Here is a 23,365-nt window from a genome sequence, read left to right as displayed (position 1 = left end):
AGAAATAGTTCGTTGACCTATATTAATCAGAGCATTGACTATTGAAATGGGTTTTAGCCCAATTAGTCATGTCATGGACCGAAAATTCCTTATACATGAAACAGTTCCATGATTGAAACTAGTGTTGTTAAATCACAATTTAAATAGTATTATGCAGTATAACAACACTTATTTTTTTATATTTAAAATAATAACTTTTTTAAAAAAATATTTTTAAAATCAACCAATCAAAACAATAAAAAAATAATTTAAAACAAAAAAAATCAAATTTTAACAAATATATTGTCCAGCCGTGTTACCAAACAAAACTGTTTAATACAGAGTATTTTTTAAAAGTTTTTTTAATTATAAATATGTAAAATAATATTTTTATTTTTTTATTTTTTAATATAGGATATTAAAATTAAAAAAAAACACTTTAAAATATTAATTTAATATTTTTTTAAAAAAAGACATTGTGGACTCAATCACCTTATCATAATATTAAACATAAGAGACATAATATATCTCGCAAACCTGTCAAATTTGATTGACTAGACACATGGGTCAATCACTAATTAAGAAAAAAGAACAAAGAAATTATATATTGTGAAACTTAAAATTTCTCGATATAATCAATGACTTAATAGTTAAATCAATAAGCTCATGATCTAATAGCTTGAATACATTATTATTCGAATTCAATTTAATAACAATGATTGAAACCTACGCCCTTCAAGTTTTCGGCACTGATTTAACTCCTCGAACCACTCCAATATTGGTCTCGTTTGATTTGTCTTATCATTCCATGCTTGATCATACCTTGTTCGACAAATCAATTTTTAATAATTTGGTCAAGAAAAATATTAAATTTTATTTATATTTAAAGACCCTAACAAAATGCAATGGTTTCTCAGTGAATTCCATGATGCATTGATCATATATATATATAAAAAATGATTTTTATTTAAATTAAAAAAATAAAAAGTATATTCAACATAAACTTTTCCATTATAAGAGATTTTGTATTTGACTTTATTCAATGACAACACTCAAATTTAGATTTAAAAATAGAGGATAAAGTCCAATAATTTTCTTACCGATATACATATTAAATATAGAAATTGGTATAAAAAAAATATAAACAAAAGCAAAACAAAAGCCTTTTTGCAATTTTTTTTTATCATATAGAATTTCTAACAAATTTTTTTATTCTTTTTAATAAATTAAAAAAATATAAAAACTTAATGTTGATAAATTTATAATCTAGAAATTCATTTCGATCTAAGTTTTCCTGAGATCTTTTCAGCATCCTCCATCCCCTCACCTCATAACGCAAAATGCCACTTCCTACTTCTTCACTTCTTTTAACTTTTAACAAATTATTTTAGTTTCTATAAAATTAATATTTGAAATATAATTATAAGTATAAAAAAGCTATTTAATTAATATAATGATTTTTTCTCTGGGTAAAAAAAAGGAGAAAGAGTGTGAAAATACGTGTCCTAGTAGTAGAGAGATAAAAGAAAAGCTGCAGCACTAATAAAATAGTTCCCCACAATAATCTCCTTGGGATCGCCAAAAATTCTCTTAAAACCTCACTTTCTATTTTTACTCCCACACGTCCACACAATCCCTCTTTAGCTCCTTTAATAAAAGCTGCCCTCGTGCCCCTCTCTCTTTCACCATCTATATGTTCTTTCTTTCCAGAAAAGCCCTTGCCAGAAGCAAGCTCCATCGCAACCAACACTGGCATTTCAGTAATTTTAACTAATGAAAGTTGACCTCTCCAGACGTGGTGGGAAGTTCAGGCATAAAGTGATGAATCCTGATGATTTTTGCTTGGCAATAAGGGGGCAAAACTAACTTTGAAGAGGTCCCAAATCAGAATAGCAGTATGCTAGTTACTTGATGCGTTTTGTCTTGGATAATTTTCTTTTAATAATAAATAAATAAATATATAATTTTTTCAAATGAATGTTTTACAATTTTTTTTAATTATAAATAAAAAAATTATGTATACATTTAATTAAATAAATCGAGAATCATCTATATCAATAAATACAAAAAAATATTAATATGTCTATTCAACTCGTGTAGCTGTGGGTCGAATAATATTTTTTTTACTGTAAATAAATTAATATATAGTTGTTATTAACATGTTTTTTGACATATAATAAGTCGATACTTATGTATAATAAAATATAATGAAGATCATGTGTTAATAAAAATATTTAAGATTTCAAACTTATTATTAACGCAGTATAAAAATGAAACAATGTTGCAATTGTTACATTGAAATACTATTTCCTTAGCCTTTGTATAATAATTGTTCAAAAAAATATATAAAAAAATAAATATAAAAGAATGAAGATAAGAATAAAAATAATGGTATAAATAGGTCAAGTGTAGAGTTATAAATATTCAAAGTGTAAAAATAAATAATAATAATTTTTTTCAAAAAAATATAAAGAAAAAAATGGAAAAACTAAAAAAATATTTTTTAAAAAATAGTGATAAATAAGTCAGATATAAAATGATAAAAATATAAAATATAAAAAAAAACTAAAAATACATATTTTCCACCGCTACCGTACCGTTGTAGGAAAAAATTCAAATTGTATTAAAACCTTATGTATCGCGTCGATCAAATGAGTGATTCATCAAGAATTTAGCTCAGGCAATTAAAAAAAGAAATGATAATTTGTTTAATCTCAACTCTTTGTTTGTTTATTTATTTATAATGGAGTAAGAAAAGAAATGGATGCATGGGGAGGTGTGGGATGCGATGGAGGAGCACACGTGTGGATGCACGACAGGAATAATTACGTAAGAGACATAGGTGGCCACTCCATCACGTGCGCTTAAAAGTACATTCTGCTCTTTGCCTTCCAATTCGTGCCCCCGTGTGTGTGTGGTGACTGTAAGCAAATTACAAGCTCGCAGTCCCTGGCATGCTTGGGTTGCCAGAGCTTGCGCGGCCCCCTTTCCTTTTCGGCCTATATTCATTCTCCTTTAATTATTAGTAGTGTGTCCTTGTGTTTTCAGGATTTATTTTCATCAAATCGAATGAGCTATCTGGAAGATTTGATTAATTTTGGGATTTGGCTGAGTTACATGTTGATGCTAAAGAGAGAAGTCAAGAATCGATTGTATTGTATTATGGCCAAAATGTTACTTATCAACAATATTTAATTACTAATGAATCTTCATTTTTTTTTATTATTAACGGAGGTATCCGGGTCAGTTTGCACGCACTTCGACTAATCTAACGGGCATTGAAGTTAATGACCATGTAAGCCTCCAGTTGCTCTGAGAGGACTCAAACTCGTGACTATTGGAGAACAAACCCAAGGCCTGACCAATAGAGCTACCCCTCATGGTTATGAATCTTCATTTATTAGTTATAACTTATATAAATGGTAGCATTCTTGTGAAGTTAGGTTTAAATTGAACCATACTGTAGTTTCTTCGCAATGTGATGGGGCACTATCAAAAAGTTGACAAATACAAACATAAACACCGATGAAATTTTTCTGTTGGTATGTTGTGGTGATATTTACTGACCACACTTTTCATCGCTAAATTTGTTAGTAAACACCGACAAGAATATTCTCACGATATATATCGAGAGAATCGCAATGGAAAAAGAAGAAATAAGAAAACAAACAGTACGATGATGAAATTAACCTGATGGTAAAATTTGTCTGTGAATATGCCGACGAAAAACTCTCGTCAGTATATACCAGTGACATTACGGAGGGTATTATAGTGAGATTCAAGAAGACAAATCATACGATGGCGTGACATTTCTACCGATAGAATTGTCGACGGTGTTACCATCATAATAATTTTATCGGTCAATTCGTCGGTAATATTTAATTTATGACCTGACACTCGACCCTCCTCTCTCATTTCTACATCTTCCTTGTGCATTTTTTTCTGGAACAAACAGCCACCCCCTCCCCCCTCAATCCCAATACAATTCAACCTCCCACAATAAATCTAGCTACCACAACACTCGATTTTATCAACATTTGTGTTTTGATTCAAATTTTATTGAGAATTCTCCACCTTAAGTAAGCACATCTACTATTTTTTTTTATTTGAAAACAATTTTAAAATGTTAATTTCTTTTTCATATTTTTGTTGTATATGTATTTTGTTTGGGTGTTTACTTGTTTTATAGTTTTTTCTCAAACAAATTTGTTGTATGGATTTATGATTTGTACATGCTAGGGTTTGTTTTAGATTTTATAAAATTATATTTGTTTGTAAATTGATGAAACCTATGTCGAATTTTTGACTTAGGTGTTTTGTGATGAAATAAATAATGACTTATTTAACAAGTCCGTTTTATATTTTGTCAATTTTATTACCAAGTTGTAATTTCCAGTAAATATGTAGAAATTTGAATTTATGTAGATAATTGATAATGAATTAAAAGAACTATTAAAGTAGATTAAATAAGCTTGAGCTAAACCAATATTTTTACAAATTTATTTAGTTAACGTAGTTAATTAATACATGTTGTCATCATTATTTCATATAGGTTTGATATAAGTAATGGATGTTTATTTATGGATGTATCAAGATTCACCCTAAGAGTTACAAATGATGAATTATTGTAATGGAGTTCAGGGTTTTATTAATTACACAAAATCTAATCCGAGAAATATTAATGGAGGTGATATTAAATGTTCATACAAGAGGTGTAAAAATAAAAATTTTCTCGATCCAGATGTTGTATCGATGCATCTTCTACAAAAAAGATTCTTGGAGAAATACATGTGTTGGTATACACACAGACAACCATATGTTCCTCACGATACCATGGTAGAAATGATGGTTGGGTCAACTTCTAGTGTTAGCAACGTGCATAGAGTTGTAGATGAAAATAGTAATTCTTATAGGAATATGGTTATGGATGCGATAAGAATGAATCAGGATCATGCTGGTAAATGTTCAATCATAGATGAAGAACCTAATGCAAACACGACCATGTTTTTATCTTTTGAAAGATTCTGACGAATCATTATGGGATAGTTGCACAAATCACAGTAAATTATCGGTCGTTGCATAGGTGTTCACGTCAAGTCAGATCATGGGTTGAGTGAGGCCGGTTTTGACAGAATTGTCGAATGTGCGAGAAGCATTTTACTTGAAGGAACATGCTGAAAGAAAACTTCTATGCTGCTAAGTCCATGATGAAACCTCTCAGTCTAGAATATTAGAAAATTAATATATGTTCAAACTTCTACATGTTCATGGTTCCGTTACCATGCACATCGGCGGCTCCGTTCTTTTTGCATGCAAAGTGGATGGTAAGATTTTTTAATTACATCTATTTTTTTAATTTGTTGTTTTTTTATAAATATATTTATCTGAAAATATTTTTATCTTGCAGGCTACGGTTCTTGGATGCGAGTCAAGTCCAATGGAGCTTTTTGCGTAGTGATGACCACCAAAAAAGGATGCAACAATTCATAGATAACCGAGTTCAACACTTTTGTGGTATGTTGGTTTTCAATCATTTTTTTCTTAAGTTATTATTTACTTGAATTTGATGAATTTATTTTTTGTTTCTAGGAGGCATATAACAACCGGTTGAAGGAGAGATATGGAGACGATCGTTCGACCCATCCGGATATCGATTTGGATTCATGGTTGGAGGCAGGATTGTCTGGAGGACCTGATCGAAATTGAGTGTATAGACTCTCTAACACCGTGGCCGAGAACTTGTTGATGACCCATAGTATTTCGACCGTTGGATGTTCGTAATCGATCCCGAGCACTCAAACTTTAAAGTTTGAGGCGATGTTATACCAACAAGTACAAGATCGGACGATCCATCTTAATGAAAAATATGAACGACTCACTGTGAATTATGAAGAACTTTGCTGAGTGGTAATGGAGATGAGATTACAAATGGATGGTACAATGCACTCCCTAATTGACTCCATGGTCCCGACAATGACCAACCTCCTCCTCCTCCAGTGCCACCTCTATTTTAGTTTTATTATATTTGAACATACAAATATTTAAATTTGTAATAAATATTTGATTTTTATATTAAGATAATTTATTTTTCTATAATTTATTTTTATATTATTTTAATTTATTTTAAATATTTTTCTACTTTTGTTCAATATTTTTTTAAAAAATATTATGGACGGGGTTACTGACGAAAAAATATCCGTCGATATATTCCAAAGAGTTGGAAAAGAATTATAGCAAATGTCATTGCTACTGTTAATGCACTGACAAAATAAGTCTATCGGTGTATTCCAGAGAGTTGGAAAATAATTACTAGAAATTCCACTGCAACTATTAATTCATCGATGGAATTATCGATGGTATTCTGTCAGTGATATGTAGTTTTACCGATGAAATTACATACGGTTCTTCTGTCGGTGATATGTTAAATTGTACCGAGAAAATTACTAATGGAATGAAACGAGTAATTTTTTTTACGCGCATATTCCATCTATAAAGCCATCATTAAATTTATTAATGACAGACTCACCAACAAACCAAAAATTACTGACAAGCGTTTTTTCGATGGATTTTTCTTGTCCATGATCCCGTCGGTAAAATAATCACAGACATACTACTGGTGTAAATACTGACATAAATTTTCATCGATAAAACTGTTAAATCTAATAGTGGAGGATATTGCCATCTCTTAATAGTGTAAAAGTCTCAGGAGCCTCCTAATCAACCTTGTAATAATAATAATAATAATAAAAGATTATCAAACATCAATCAGGCAGATGTATCAAATTTGAGGCTCAAATATCTCATTGAACAAAATATTCTTTGCAACATATAAATTATTGCTTTTACATTGACCCTCCCTGCTCCTTTCTACCCAGACACACAAAAGCTGGCTGATTCAATCATCAATTCGTTTGTGGTATACACTTAAGCCCTAATCCAAATCGGTCTGCAACGAAATAGCCACATATAATTAAATTTGTTGCCTGCCTTGCTGATATGAGCTACACCAGTGAATCTTGTACGGTTGGCGAGCAACATCTGTCATTCAAGGCTTGCCCACATATATTATAACAAAATTAATGGTAACAACTTTTTTTTTGTTTTTATTAGAGAGAGATTAGGTGATGCATGTTGTGCTTTTTTCGAAATCAGACATCAACTTATAAGAGACAATGACCATAATTGACAAATGAGATTTTTCTAACTTATCTCTATAATGCGAAAATCTTGTGCTGCTCTCCGTGGAGATGTTCTCGTCACCTGGAAGCTTGAACTTGTCCTCTCTTCTTCAAAGATTGTTGCAAATAATGGCAGAGCCCTGATGGCTGGAGGGGACATGCCCCCTGGCTTCCTTTAACCAAAATTACCGAGGAACTTTTAGTTCTGAAAAAAAGAATAATTATAAACCAAGGATCTAATCACAAATAAATTTTGAGATGTAAGGGCTGAATTGAACACTTGCAAATCACAGAGACTTATATACACTCAATTTTTTTATAAGATAAAACCCAAAAGCAGCGTCCTAAGATCAGGGCCCTCCTATGAAAATAAGAAAGATAATTACTAGCACTTGAGGGTCTAGCTGTTGTGGTCAATCGTGTGACTTGTTCCGCTCCCGTCCCGGGTTCGACTCTTTATGTGTACGCCTGTCACCCCCGCGGTACCTTACCTGCTCCTGAGCTTGCAGGGTGTCCAGTGGGCCGTGGGGAATATTCGTGGTGCAATTACTAACAAGAACAGCAGTAGGGTTCCCAACTTATTTTAATCTATATACTAACATATTACGAAATATATAGTTACGATCAGTAGTGTCCTAAGATCAGGGGCAATGACAATACTTGTCAACGGTGGTGGTAGGTGGTGGTCTTGTACCCTCTGAACCATTAAATCTCGTCCTTGTTGTCGAACCTCCCACTTCATCAACCGTATGGAAATATAAAAATTATTTTATTACCACCTAGCTAGAAGAACAAGAGTTTGGAGTATATATTGTCGTCCAGTTCAGCTTAACACCACCCGATCTGTGTTCATTCAAGTAGAAACAAATCATTTCCTCAAAAAAAAAAAAAAAAAAAAAGAGGCGCGGAAGAATTGGAAAGCAGGATTTCTCAGGCCAATATTTTTGGAGCTTGAATGGCCTTGCCAATATATCACTTCTTGATTTTTGTGACTTAGAACAAACGCCTCGTAGTCGCACTGGTCCCCCGAATAAAATTCCCAATCGATAGCCATTTTGAATCCTATAAAACTTTTGACTATGTAGGATATAGCCTTTCCTTTCCCTAGAATCCAAGCTAATGTTTAAGATCTTGTTTTAAATTAAAACATACCAGATTGCTAGTTTTAAACTTGTTATTAATTATGATAACTTAATTAGCATATCGCACTGTTATGATTTAGTGGTCCTGTAAGTCCCTCTCAACATCTCCCTCCCAATGATATACAAAGAGAAAGTAGAGGTTTATAACTTATTTATTATCTCCGGTAGACTGTTTTTGATAAGAATTCATGTGCTTCATTGAGATCATGCAGATGGCCTACCAACAAGACAATTAATTAGCATCCAATATGAGATTAGCTGATATTTATAATGATATAATAGTAATACCCATTGGCAGTAAAGCACAAGTAAATTCGGTGTGATCTTCATGTTGGATTATGCGACGATTTTGTATACCTTTGCGATAATTCTTGGGATTTTTTCTCCAAATCTTGCACTCATGGACCTTGATTTAAGCAGGATATTCTCATTTTTTGGTAATTTATGTTAGTGAAAGCAGGCAAGAAGGATTCCCATCTTCCCTTCTATTTGTTTTCTCAAATTACAAAAAGAATAATGGGAATTGTATACGGATTACGAACTTAAATTCATTAGTAATAAATTTAAAAATTGCCTTGTAATTGGAGTTAAGTAAAAGATAAATTATTAAGCATACTCAAAGTTTTACTTTTTTCTTCTCATATAAACATAAAAATCACTATAAATTACTTATAGTATCCAATAATTCTTCTTCAAGGTAAAAGTTATTCTATTCCCCCTCTTTAAAGGTGCGAAAGCCATCATCTCTTTTCAAATTATATACCATATTGGAGTTCATTTGGCTTCTGAGATGTTTTAGAGTACCAAGTTGAAATCCCAGTATAATTTCTTTGGTATGCACTGATAAACATAGTAAAAAATTAGTCTATGGATAAGTTTTATTGTAATTTGCTGACAGAATTTGTCCGCCGCTAATTCTATTTGTATTTATTAAATTTTTGACAGGAAAAAACACTAATTTGAAAAGGAAATTTGTGGGCATGCTGTGGCTTTTAGTGGAGAAAAACACGTCAAGAACTGGAAAGCCATGCTTATTATCTTAGAAGCCAACCAAAATTGACATCCAGGGCTTATAGAATCAAAGATTAGATCCTATGTCTACATCTTTAGAGACCATACATGGATCGATCTTTCTCTTTTTCTTTCCACTAACTCCATCAATTCACCTTGTCTGCTAGTTTTACCTCTATTATATAAAACAATATATATCTTCCACACCACCACCAGCAAATTACTCAGCGGCCATTAACTCGTATAGAAATACCTCCATTTTTTCATTATATTAATTAAAAGCGCATCCAAAGTTTAAGAAATCAAATAGCTACTTCCTCAATTCTTCATAAATCCCATATATAGCCGCTTTTAGGGTTTTGATTAAAAAAAAAAAAAAAGAATTGGGCGAGGCAGTGTTATCTTGAAGGAAAAAAAGACCCCACGTACTAGTTATTCAGGACGAAAAATCTAGCTCATTTTCGAGTTGGAAAATCTGCCTAAGCTTTTTACTTCATCCTCTTCACCATCTTTACCCTTTTGTTTTATTTTTCCAATCTCGAGTAGTGTGCACAGGATTGTAGAATCTTGAGCTACCTCCTTCCCTACTCTCTCTCTCTCTCTCTCTCTCTCACACACACATTTATTCGCTGTCTTTTATATGCACATGTATCTTAATTTCCTTCGAAGATCTATTCATTAAATAAATAAATAAAATATCAACAAATACGCAAAAGTAATAAAGATAAAGAAGAGAAATCTTATTCTTTGATGTAAACCCCTCACCATTCACTAATAAAGTTTCTTATTTTCTTTTGAATTACAGGATTAAACCATTAGCAATGGCTCGATTAGTACCAAGATGAGTTGTTTCATACACGGGCAGTTCTTCTCTATACCTTTCGATTCCAATAGCAGAAAGATTATCTAATTCAAACAAATCAGAACTTGCACAGCTTGCTACATCAGATTCTTCTTCCTCTTCCTCATCACTAGACATGACTTCATGATTATTGTCATTGCAAAGATCGGTGCTCATATGATCGAATTGCTCTTCCTTCTTCCTTTGATAGTTCTTTAAAAGATTCCTTGCAACTTCCTCGATTCGGCGATTTTCATTCGATACATGGAACTTCAGCTCTTCACCACTTGTGGGAACATTATTTCTTGCGTCTGCTGTAACTGTAGTTGCCACTAGAGTACTACTCAATTCTTGACAATCACCTCCATATAGACTTTTATGCCCACAAGGCCTACAATCCTCGTCAACAATCACACTAACAGGATAGAACCTCACTGACCTTTTGGCTCCGTTGTTGCTGCTCAATTTCCCTCCCCTTGAAGAAGGTGTTTTGCTCAAGCAAGACCTTGAAAATGAAGAAGCTGAAGAGCATGTAGATGCTTGCTCAGATTTTAACTTCCTCTCCTCATACCTGCCTCCTGAAGTCGAAATCTTGGCCTTCTTTGCATTGCCTGCAGTGAAAAGAGAGTTGAGAAAGCTTGCAAGCCGGCCGCCGGGTGATATAGGCTGTTTGACCTTCTTGAGATCACCATAAATCTTTAAGGCCTTCGATTTTGTCTTGACAAAACTGCCTTCATGTTTTGCCTTCTGGTTTGGTGCATAATTTCTCTCATGATTATGATACATATCAATTTGATGATGATCTTCACGTCTTTGGTATTTCTCTGGCCTAGCAGAAATGCTGGTTCTGATAGGCTTAGGCCTTTGCATGGTGTAACTTGTTGTTGATGATCTTGATGAGTTGACACCATAAATTGATTCAGATTCTGATGATGAAAAACCACCACCACAGCTAGATTCTGAGGAAGTCGAGCTTGAATTTAACAGCACAGAATCTACATCTTTTCGAGATTTATTCTCAAAATCCGCCATGGATTTTCGCCTTACAGCAACCTTCTCATGGCTAACCTTCTTCTCCATCCACTTGTCTATCATGCATGCTCTTTGCAAACTTGTCATTTCTCCATCTTTAATACCATTATTCTCATGCTTCTTTCTCATGGTTTCTCTGAAGTAAATCAGCTGCTCCTCCTCTCCTTTACCACTTCCATTTTCATCTATGGAACGGTAGATAGCATCAAGAAGAGTAGAGGAGAAAGATGGGTTCTCCCTTTGGTGTCTATACCTATCATCTCTTAGAGGTTTCTCCCATCTATCCATATTCTCTCTTTATAGAGATTGTTGCTTGAAGTACAGTAGTACTACGCAAGAAATAGTATCAAATTGAATGATATTGTTTGCTCTTTGTTGTCTGCTTCAAATAGTACTAAAAGCTGGGAGAGAGGAAAATAAAGCGAAGGAGAGGTTAATGGAAGCCAGGATGATTACGTGAAAGAGAAAACTAAGACATAACAGACTGGAACTCTGGTCCTCCTGCTCTCTCTCTCTCACTATGTGAAATATAAAAGACAAGCAAAGAAGCAGACATATTCATTGTGGTATGCTTGATGGCTTATAGAGAGAGAGAGAGAGAGAGAGAGTAATGAAAGCCAAAAGCCACGCCTCTGAAGGAGGAGAATTGGTTTTAGAGAGTCTGTGCTCTCTTTTCTTTCACATGCTCTTATAAGGCCACACTCTCTCTTCCAAGTGGGTCCAGTGCTTGGTTGGCTGTGGTGACGTGGCATTTTAATTATTATTTAATTAACGATTTAACAAAAAGTTGCAAATTGCAATCGCTACCATACTTTTGCTTACTGTGTGTCTATACTTTGTTTCTTCCGAGGTAGAGTTAAGTGTTTGTTTGTGTGGTTAAATTTTTGTTTTTGATTTTTATTTTGTTTTAAATTATATATATTTATATATATATATATATTTAAATATTTTAGATATATTGATATTAAAAATAAAATTTTAAAAATAACAAAATTATCTTAATATATTTTTTTTAAAAATACTTCAAAAAAACAATAATTACTCAATTCCAAACATTACATCCTCGCTTTTTTCTTGTATTTGCTCAAAACAAATGAGAGGGGGTTAACTTATTAAGGTGCATGAGATAGGTGCCCGATATTAATCCCCGATATAGAGTTGTTTTCCGATTCTCAAATTCTTAATTAGTATTTAAATACAAATTCTTTTCTTTTTTCTCAAAAAACTTCGATCTCAATATTTTTTATATATAAGAAAACGAAACCACAAACAAAGGGAGCATTCTTCTTTGGAAACAACTTGGAATTATTTTCCATTCCTCTCTTTTTTTTATAAAAAGAAAAGGGATTTTCAGTTGTTCATGAGGGGAGGAGAAATGGGAACTACTGCAAAGCATGGAGAATACACACTGCCAAGAGTTGCCGTCAATCATAACGTGAGGCCAGGCAAGATGCGTATTTGCACAGTCAAGTAATGCGGGCGGCTCATCGGATGCTTTGACTTACAACGCCATCCAAAAATCAAATGAACAGCAATAATGCAGCCTTTTGTATTAAATCCAGTAAAGTTTTTTAGATTTTCTTTTGAAATAAAACGTAAGTTCGTTCATTTGGGTTGACTAATGGAGGGTGACAGTACATTTCATGGGAAACAGGGAAGAAGATCGTATGGGAGTGGAGAAATGGAAATATTTATAACATTACGTACTTTACACCTCCTGTATATACATTAATTAAAATAATTATCGTGTCTTTCTCTCGTTCTCTGAGATAATTTGCCTTTCTTATGGTGTAATCACCAAGTTGCAGGAGCATCTTTATATATTATTATTATTACGTTTTCCATAATTTATAAAAAAAAATAACCTTTTAATTTTAAACATGTATGAATGTGTTTTGAGTGTAAATGTTTTTTAACGTTTTCGTTTTCAATACTTTAAACAAATTGTAGGAGTACTTTCACACGTATATATAAAGGTTTGAGTAGTTTTTTTTATCGAAGTATTGTCCCATTAATAGATCCTCAAACGAGTCCTGTTAATTGGATATTGAGACTTTGTTATTTTTTCTGTAAAAAAAATATTTTTAATTTACTTTGTGTGATTTTATTCAATCTAGGGGTAGTACGATTCTTAAATGAGTCATATCCTTCAAAAATCAAGAAAATCAATTTGTTTTTAAAACGAATTTTTTTAATGTGAACATGATTTATGAGTTGAAAAATCCCATTTTAATTCACTTTTCTATCATATAACAAATCGTTATCTTACTAACGAAGTCGCCTTTAAGGCTACGACATGTGTTTAGGTGTGTGTGTATTTACTTGTAAATATCTCATTCTTTTTATGTTTATCAATGTGTGAACATTATTTTTCATATGTTAGAACATTATCCCATGAGAGAACTTAGGCTAAATCAATATTGTCCCATGAAGGCCCTATGAGTGTGAGTGGTGGTCTTTGGGTCCTTTTTTAGTACAATTAAATAGAACAGGCAACCATTCAAATTGATCGCTACCAATTTGATCGCTATCACCTTATTGGTTCCAACACTCGTATTTTAAAAGTTAGAATTGGACCTTATTACAAGGCATGTTTCTAAATCAATATCTTAGATTAGCACTAGTTTAGGAAAATCTTAGTAAAGCACAATAAGTATCTTTGTCATAAAAAAATAAACAATAATGCAACATATCTTAAGTAGAATGTATAGGACGAAGAATATCTTTTCTATTACATAATTAACCCTTTACCTAGAAATCTAAAAACTGGTTAGAGTTTCTATTTGCCATAAAATTAGATAGTGACTTCTATTTTAATTCTTACATTTAATTCACCAAGATGTCCCATGTGAAAACTATAATTATTATTTAGCAATAAAATAACAATAATTTTAATTTAGTATTATAATAAGAATTATCATCATATTTAGAATCAATATTATAATAAAGTTTTATGTATCTTAAATTAAGAAATTATATGTAACATTCTTCCCTTCATATACCTTAGTTAACAAAAAAACAGTTTAAAGGAAATTAAAAGAGGTTAGTGATTCAATGTAAACCAAAACACAAAATATTATGGATTAGAATAATATTTTTACATTTTTGCCTTTCTCAACATGAAACCAATGGCTTTGCTGATGCTGGTAATATCATTTTTTCCATATGATCCATTGATCATTACCAAGTTGATTGAAAAAATTGGTCTTTTCACATTTTTTAACATAATAAAATTACTTAATTACTCCTAAAAGGAAATAATATTGAACTGGAATTTGATGGCTTCTTCTTCTGTTTCTTTTTTTAAGCATAGTAAAATGATAGAATTACCCTTAAGATAAAGAAATTTTTAGGCTGACATAAATGAATGTTTTCATATTTTTAACTATTTTTTTAGTTATAATCAAGTTGCATGTGCTAGTGAGTGGGAGACACTCACTCCATTTAGATGGCGTGTGAGGCATTTTCTGGTGAATATACGGTTGTTTTCAGGGCAACATTTGAAACATCTTGGTGGCATCTCCATCCCTGGGTGGTGCATGTGGCCAATGGACTTCTAGTTTAGTGTCGACTTTCTTTTCTTTTTTTTCTCCTTTATTTCTCTCCCCCTCTTGATTTCCATGTCTATCCCTCCAACTTTTCAAAGTAGCCATTCCATTTGTTTTTCCTTCAACTTTGATCCATGTTTTTTTTATTACAATTTTTTATATCAAAGGACTTATAGAATTGGGATTGTATAGTTTCAACTCCCTTCAATTGTTTTATCTAACATATTTGATATTCATTGTTTTGATTGCTATTTTTTATTTTATTTATTTTATTTTCTTGATTTATTTTGTTTTATTAATTTTGAATGATTGAGAATTTTGCTTCATGATTTTTTTTATTTGTCGTCTATGGAGTAACCTACTCTTATGACCCGAGTCACGAGTTTCAGATATTAGCATGATTTGACTTCAGTTCTTTTTTTTAAGGTTCTTTGTTTATTTTTATTTTTTTAATTTCATAATTTGACATTTGGTTATTGAACATTATATGAGATTATTCTGATCTCATATCCAGGGTTATGAGTTAGTCTAATTAACCCGGGTTGACTTGGTTTTTTTTTTACTTTTTCTCTAATCGATTTTTTTTAGTCTCGCCTTTCATTATTTAGTTTATTTGAGAGCTGACCTCGTTTGTTTTATTCAATTTTTTATTTATTTATAGGGTTATATTGACCTCACAATTTCGCCACAAATTTGGCATGTCGACTTGAGTAAGGTTTTTTTTGTCTTTTTATTCAATATGTTTTTGAGCGTTTGATTTGCTGGTAATTGAGCTTAAGATTGTTTCTATTTTTTTTTTATGAGGTTAACCATTATTATTTAATTTTTGTTTTGTTATCAAATAAAATCATTGAGACTTTTTAAGAATATTTAGAAAGTATTTTTTTATAATATTGACAAACATTTATTTTTTAAAATCATTGAGACATTGTCGATTTTCTTTTCAGTTTTTTTTATTATCGTTGGCTTTTTTATAATTATATTATTAAATTTACTTAACTTATTAAACTCATTCAAGTTAGTGAATCAGTAATTAATATCCTTTTGATTCATAGTGGGAGATATTATTTAGTTAGTTAAACTAAAGATTATTCAGTAATTTATCAAGATGATTGATGTGTCATTTATAGATTTTAAACCTGCTTTGTTGCCCATTTGGATAGCAAATCAAACAGCATAATTGTGCACTTTGACATGGTGCATATATAGCTAGGGCATGAATGCGAAAGCAACATATTACATAGTAATTTGCAATTAAAGATGTTTAAGCACAACTTATGATGATGTTGTATAATATATAAAGTATTCTATGCTTATAATATCGTTAAGAACTGTTATATATTGCTGCTGCATCCATAGCTAGGACCAGAGCTCCATAAGGATGCGAGGAGGCAACGAGCTGGTCAGCATTCAAATAATTTGATGTGCTGATGTGTAAATTAAATTAAGAGTTTGAAAAGCTAACTAAGAATTTTATGCTCGTAATAATTTCTCAAGTGAAATAGAATATTTCTCAGTGAATGTATGTTAATAACATTACTATAAGAAAAATCTAATGAAATAATTTTTCATTAGGGGAATATTAAGAAAAAAATGAGGCAATAATTAAATACTCCATTTGTACTTCCACTCGTGTAAAACTCATATTAGTGGTTTACAAAGTACCTTCTAATTAGAATTAATATATTGAGTTTTTGAAAGTGTTTCATATATATGTATGTTAATAACATTACTATAAGAAAAGTTTTTGAAATGTGTGTTGAGAATGAAAATGAGTTTTTATTAAGAGGAATATTGAGGTGTTTGAAAGTGTGGTTGCGGTTGTTTTTCAAAATGTTTTTCACTCGAAAATGCATTAAAATAATATATATTTTTTATTTTTTAAAAATTATTTTTAACATCAGCACATCAAAATGATCTGAAAACACCAAAAAATATATTAATTTGAAGTAAAAAAATAAAAAAAATTCAAATTTTTCAAAAACATTTTTAAAATACAAAAATAAACAGGATATTGGGATCAAACTTTTATTAAATCACATTGTTCGGGTGGGCATTCCTCAAGCAACACCACCTCCCAAGAGATAGATGAGGCTTGTTTGCTAAGAGAGTGTGCTGGCATTTCTCTTTACACGAGTTCAAGAAAATGAAAGAATGGAAATGAGTTTTTCTGAAGAAGAAAACTCAGAATAAACGATTATAAAAGCGTACAGTTCAGGGGGGGCATTCCTCAATCAACACCTTTCATAAGCGAGAGATAAGGCTAGTTTGCTTAGAGAGCGCCCTTCCATGTCGGCATTTCTCTTTACAAGAGAGCAAGAAAACGAAAGAAAAAAAGAAGCTAAATCCTAATATCTTGAGCAACAGACCTGGAGAAGGGTCCAGCTTTGTTGATGGCCATTGTAACAAGAAAACTATCTATCTTCAATTCAACCTTGTCGTGCCCCATGTCTCTTGCTAAAGAGATGCCATACCTTGCTGGCATTGCTTTAGCCACCTCCGGTACCGTAATTCTACTAGCAACATTCCTAGCAGTCAACGTTAGTTCACGTGAACTATTTCTAATAATATCCGCACCAAGTCCGCCCTATCAAAGAAATATCAACATCGGCATTGATTTTAAAGCAGTTTTTGGGAGGAGGATGCCATCGGACATTTGGTTCCCCGATGATCGATGCATTTGACTGGCCTTGGTAATCGGAAAGAAGAAAAGATGCTATATGAACAATCAACAGGGGATCACCTAGTGCATTATTGAAAATGGAATCCTTCCGCGATTTCCATAATGACCAGACAATCATGCTGAAATAGTCCATCTCCAAATGTTGTCATAGGTTCATAACCCAATCTTGAAAAGATCTATAATCCATACAAGAACTGTAAGGAGACAAGAAGGATAGAAACCACAGAGGTCTATATATCATGGATATGGGATCTTAGTTGAAGGAGGGCTATTAGAGGTAGAGAGGCTGGATCCTTTGAGGAACTACTCAACAAGTTGTCCTCCGTGGTTCTACATTATGAGGTTGTTGATAAGATAATTTGAAAACCTAAATCTAATGAGGATTATTCTATCAAATCTATATGTTGTATGTTATCTATTTCAATACAGTCTAATGTTTGTAATTCTTTTAGTGGGCTATGGAAAGGATTGGTTCCTCCCAATATAGAAATTTTATATTGGATGGTAATTCTTGACAAGATTAATACCAAAGTTTTGGTTCGAATAGGGATTCTCAATGCTAGAGATGTTATTTGTCCTTTTTGTTTCTTCTTTGAAAAATTAATGTACCATGCTCTCATTCATTACCATAATATTTGGCGTATTTGAGCTAGGTGTATTGATTGTTGGGGTATATCTTGGTATTGCCCAAGAAGTTTATCTAATCTAAGCTGTATTGCTGGTTTTATCTTAAATTGTTAAAAGTTAATTTTTAATCGGTCGCCGCGATGTCTGGGTATAATAAAAAGAATGAAAACCAAATTCAAAATAAAAATAAAATGACAGAACACATTTATTTTTTTGACAGATCAACGCGAATCCTAATAAGATGAGAAAAAAAAAAGGGAGGGGAGGAAAAAATTGTTGTAGGAGCCTTACTTCCATTCCACTATCGTCACACATGACCTTATAAGAAAGTCATTTCCACGCCATATCCATCACTACAAGGAAGGTGGTGTTAGGCTACCAAAGGAAGTTGCATGTGTTTCTTGGTCGCAGTGACTTTCCTTGCATACTAGATCATGGGTTGCATTAGCCAACCAATTTGTCCCTACTCAGTCACCCTAGCCCACTAGATTTGTTTAAGTTTCAATTTTGGTCTGTTGACACCTATTTGTTTTACATCAACATTGTTTTAAATTATTTTGTCAAATTGAGTCCCAAAATTTTCCCTAGACATTTTAAGAACCTCGTATCTAAGCAATCAAAACAAAACACTAAGTCAAATAAAAAATAAACACAATGTGAAATGATCAACTTTTTTAAAAAATAAAAGAAAATGAGTGACCCAAAAAATCTCTTCCCATGATCGTGCAAACTTGTCCTTGATGTTATCAAATAAAAGGGGCTAAATATTTGTTTAAACTTAAAATTCTATCATTGAAACTCTAATTCTTTTAAATCAATGAAATTGAGTTTTATCTTGTTAAACCAAATATTAACCAACCGACAAAACATCTCCGCGACACTACGAGATCTCTACATGCAAGCATAAAACAAATAAATTATCAAGAGCAATCCCAAATCAATACAATGTTAAAGCACCAATTAAAAAAAACTAAAATAAAAATAAATAAATAAATAAAGCAAAAAATTATCCGAATCCATAGTGTTTTATTATTACATCACAAGTTACAGGAGTTTACTAATGCCTCTAATTTTTTTATTATTATTATTATTATATTAACAAAGATTTGTATTTCTTACACATCCCTATAAGTACACTATTGATGTGATGTGGGTTGGTTCAATTTGACCATCCATTTTCAAAACTATCAATTTATTGGATTTTCAGATTTAAACACAATGAAGGTGTCCTTCAAGAAATTCAATTTTGCATTAACCAAATCTCAGAATAGATTCATGTAGTGTTCAACAATGAACATGATATATTGATTGCAACATAGTCATGTTCTTGGATGAGTCATTGAAAGAGTTATGCACTCATTGAAATATTTGTAAAATAATATATAATAGAATAGCCAAATAATATGGAAGGATGGTGGATCGTTTTAAAATTTGAAGTTTTGAAATACTCGAATTTCTATCAATCGAAAGTAAGATCTTGTCTATCAAAAATGAAAACAAGAAAAACACGATTTGGATAATGCTAGAAAAAATGGTCAGCTATTTTTAAATTTAATCATCACTACTTTTGAAAAATGTTGAGACATTGTATCTTCTTGCCAATAGTGAAAAGGTTTTGGCTAGAGGCCGGCTTGGCAAGGTTTGGTTTGGCGTGCATTTTGCATATGACTTAGGCTAAAGGAAGGGTGATTGCTTTCGAGGTGACTCCTTTGAGAAAAGAGGAAGACTGCCTGCTACACGAGCATAATACGAAGCAGTTGGTCGCAATTAATAGTACATAAAGACAAGTGATTTCTAGCAATTTAATTTTCATGTTTTTTTGGTATATGTCTTTAGGACCATTTATCACTCTTTCATTTGTTTACGGCTAACTTTAATAGCAGAAATAATTAAGAATCAGTTGCACACAATATGTATACCATAAACTTATCTTCTATCTTGACATTATGTACTTTACTTTTCTACCTTAAGAGTGGAACACTAGTTAAGAGCCCATACCATTCTTCATCTAACTTGTAATTAGAGTAGGGGTGTTCATAAATATAATTGGATTGGGTTTGAATTCATAATTATATCCAAACTAACTTCTAATATTTTATAAATTGTAAATCTGATTGATTTAATTTTTTTAATCTAAGCGGGTTGAATATACTAGATTAAGTTAAATTTTATAGAGATCCACGAGTTAGGGTTATATTATTAATTCTCATGTATCTGCATTTAGAGGCAGAACTACAGAATGGACTGTAGGTATTATGGCGCCCCTAATATTAGGTCTAATTTTCATACCTTGCACCAATATTTAATTCTAGCTACCTTCCCCTCCCTTCCAATAAGGAGATAAATCTATTTTTTATTATGTTAAATAAATCTAATAAGAAGCCCACTAATAAGAATTTTGAAGATGAAACATTTCTAAATAAAATAAAAATAAAAATAAATGATCAATTCATAAATTATAAATATATAGACAAAAGGATTATATGGTGTACGGGTTAAGTCAGTCTGACCGAGTTTTAAAATTTTTGACCTGCCACCAACTCATAATATCCATTCCTAAGGTTTTTTTACCTACTATCATGTGTAAAATCCATATTTTCTTACTTTGACAAGTTAGGTAAGGTTAAATAACACAAATATTGTAGATGAACTTGTTTTTTCAACACCTTTATATTAGAGTAGAAACACGATACAATTGTTTTTTATCCTGTAATTGTAGAAGTAAAATCCTCTGCAAAAAAAAGACTCACATGTTGAATTTTGTTCAATTAAATGTTTAGGATGGCTTAAATGTTTTCTTAACGATATTAAATGCTAAAAATGATTTGGATAACATATAATAACTTTAAGCAATTAACAAAGTTTTCATTGAAAGTTGTCAATTATTGAGAGGTTGAACAAATAAACTTTGGTCACTGTTTTTTTTTAATAAAAAAAAGCATGCACCATCATTCCGAGAGAAAAAAGAAAAGAGAGTGTTATCATGGTTAAGTGTTTAGATGTTGGCCTTTTGTTTTGTATCTCGTATTTTTTATCAATAGTTTTGCAAGAGAGAAAAGAGAATAATTATCTTACTTTGTTAAAATAAGTAGTGTAGTAATAATGAATGAGTGTAAAAGTAAGTAATATGGTTTGTGTATGCGTTTAGGATGTAGAAAAGTGTTTAAATGAGTGGTTGTATAGAGTGGAAAAGGATCCTTAATCCTTTTGGAGACATTAAAGACATGATTGGAGATTCAATAAAGAAACTTTTGGTGATGTGGAGATCTCCCGTGGAGATTTTCATGGAGACACATTTAGAGACATGGAGATCTCACCTATGAAGACTTTTATGGAGATAAGTTTAGAGATTATAATAGAGATTTTTTGTTAGAGACATTGGAGATATGAAGAAAATATTACAGCTTTTATAAAAAAAAATTAAAAAGAAAGAGATATAGTTTCCGAAGCTAATTTGAGGATTATTTGATGTTAGGTAGATCATCAAGTATGTATACTTCCTTTCTTCTATGCTCATCTTTTCTTTTCTTTTTCACGAGGTGGTGAAGGTAACCTTTGGTGATGAATATTTCTATCTTCGTTTCCAAGGCATGACATTCCTCAACTTCATAATCATGGTCAAGGTGAAAAAGGCAGAACATATTGGGGTTTCTCGTGTTTGTGCCATTTTTCATGGATGAAGGATATTATATAAATTCTCCATTTCATAAAAGCTAGCATCTCAGTCCATATGGTGGCCAGAGGAGTAGTCAGGATTTCGAGGAATATAAAGTGATCATGAATATGTCTTTTGGTACTCCTGTTAGTTATTTTGTTTAGAGATTTATAATGTTGGGGAGACTCTTCTTGGTAGAAACATAGGTAAACTCTGTTTGGTCACACTGCTTTTTTCATTCTAATCTAATTTTTCATTACTTATTTTATATTACGCAGAGTCCTGTTAAGGAGTGTATACAAGTGTTCCCATAATGAGTAGTTATAGACTCCACTTATTAAGTCTTTAGTGAAAATAGGTATGAGCAAATTTTTCACATGCTCTAGTGCTTTCATCTTCTCATTGGGTGATGGTAAAAAGATTTATCGAGCTCTTGTTGACTAGGATGTTATTGTTGAAACTAGAGGTGACCTTAACACATAGATCATGAAGGAAAAAGCCAGGTTTAAGGCTATGATACCACACCCTAGCAAATTCATAAAAAAAATACACTGAAAATTTAATACATAGCATCACTCTTTTGTGTTATAAGCTTTAAGATGTTTCTAATATTTTGTATGTGCATCCTAGGATCTGTAAGATCATCATAGTTATCTAAACTAGCATTCATAGTAACACATTCTTTGGAAAGATAAGTGTGTAAAACTCCTAGACAAAGAGAGGAGTCTCCCAACTGGTGGGACTAGTGTTCATTTTTAGGAGCTGATTTCATCTCACATTTAGGATTATTTTTTTTCAAGGAGTATGAAAGTGGGAGTTAGATGAAGATTGATGGAGATAGTTGATAAGTGTAAAACATACATATGTTTTTATTCCTTTTACACTATGATTTTTAATATATTTTAAGCTTATTTGAGCTTATTGAAAGTTATTTTTATGAGTTTGGCATGCTTAAGAGACTTTGTGAATTAATTGTTAAAAGATAATAATTTCTACATTTTATGTTTTAAACTTTGCTTCTTGTGACAGGTTTTTCACTGAGTTACAATTTCAGAATGTGAACATAGGTTGAATCAAAGTTAAAGTACACATATCAAGCTTTCCATAAAGGTATTATAGGCAAAAATCTAAGTTTCTTTGGACCTCTAATCAGACTTGCAAGATCGGGTCGAAACCCTACTTGTAACAGGATTTTTTATTTACACACTACAGATTCAAACGAGCATATCTTGAGCCTCGGACATCGAAATCATATGATTCAAAAGCCCAGCATCATCTAAATATTTAGGACTACAACTTTTATGAAGGATTCTAGGTTAGATAAAACCTTTTTGAAGGTGAAAATTCGGATGCAATCTTAAGGATGAGATTGGTCTCCTGATCTGATATGGAAACTAACGGTGTTGAGCATCCCACTACGGTTGAGAGTCTTATATAGAAATGGTGGGCCTTAGGATCTAAGAAAGTTTTAAATGAATCTTATAACATTCCATGAATGAAAGAACACAACTGGAACAATTGTATATTGCAAGAAAACAAGTCAGAAACAAAGTCTAAGTTGCAACAGAGTCTAAATTACAGTAGAGTTGTGACAGTAGCAGAGTCAATTTTCAACACAAATTATAAGGAATTTAACCAACCTTAAGAACCAAATAAATAAGGAAGGAAT

General features: G+C 31.8%; 1 protein-coding gene across 1 annotated transcript; it reads right to left on the bottom strand.

The window, feature by feature from the left end:
• Nucleotides 1–10,029: 10,029 nt before the first annotated feature.
• On the bottom strand, nt 10,030–11,851 carry LOC7478358 (protein BIG GRAIN 1-like B). The gene has a single exon (XM_002304107.4). The coding sequence runs from the start codon at nt 11,469–11,471 to the stop codon at nt 10,110–10,112; it is 1,362 nt and encodes a 453-aa protein (XP_002304143.3). The 5' UTR covers nt 11,472–11,851; the 3' UTR covers nt 10,030–10,109.
• Nucleotides 11,852–23,365: the final 11,514 nt, after the last annotated feature.

The sequence above is a fragment of the Populus trichocarpa genome, chromosome 3, assembly GCF_000002775.5.
Source record: "Populus trichocarpa isolate Nisqually-1 chromosome 3, P.trichocarpa_v4.1, whole genome shotgun sequence".
Classification (NCBI taxonomy): domain Eukaryota; kingdom Viridiplantae; phylum Streptophyta; class Magnoliopsida; order Malpighiales; family Salicaceae; genus Populus; species Populus trichocarpa.
The sequence above is the reverse complement of the archived record's forward strand: the minus strand, read 5'-3'. Positions and strand labels throughout refer to the sequence as shown.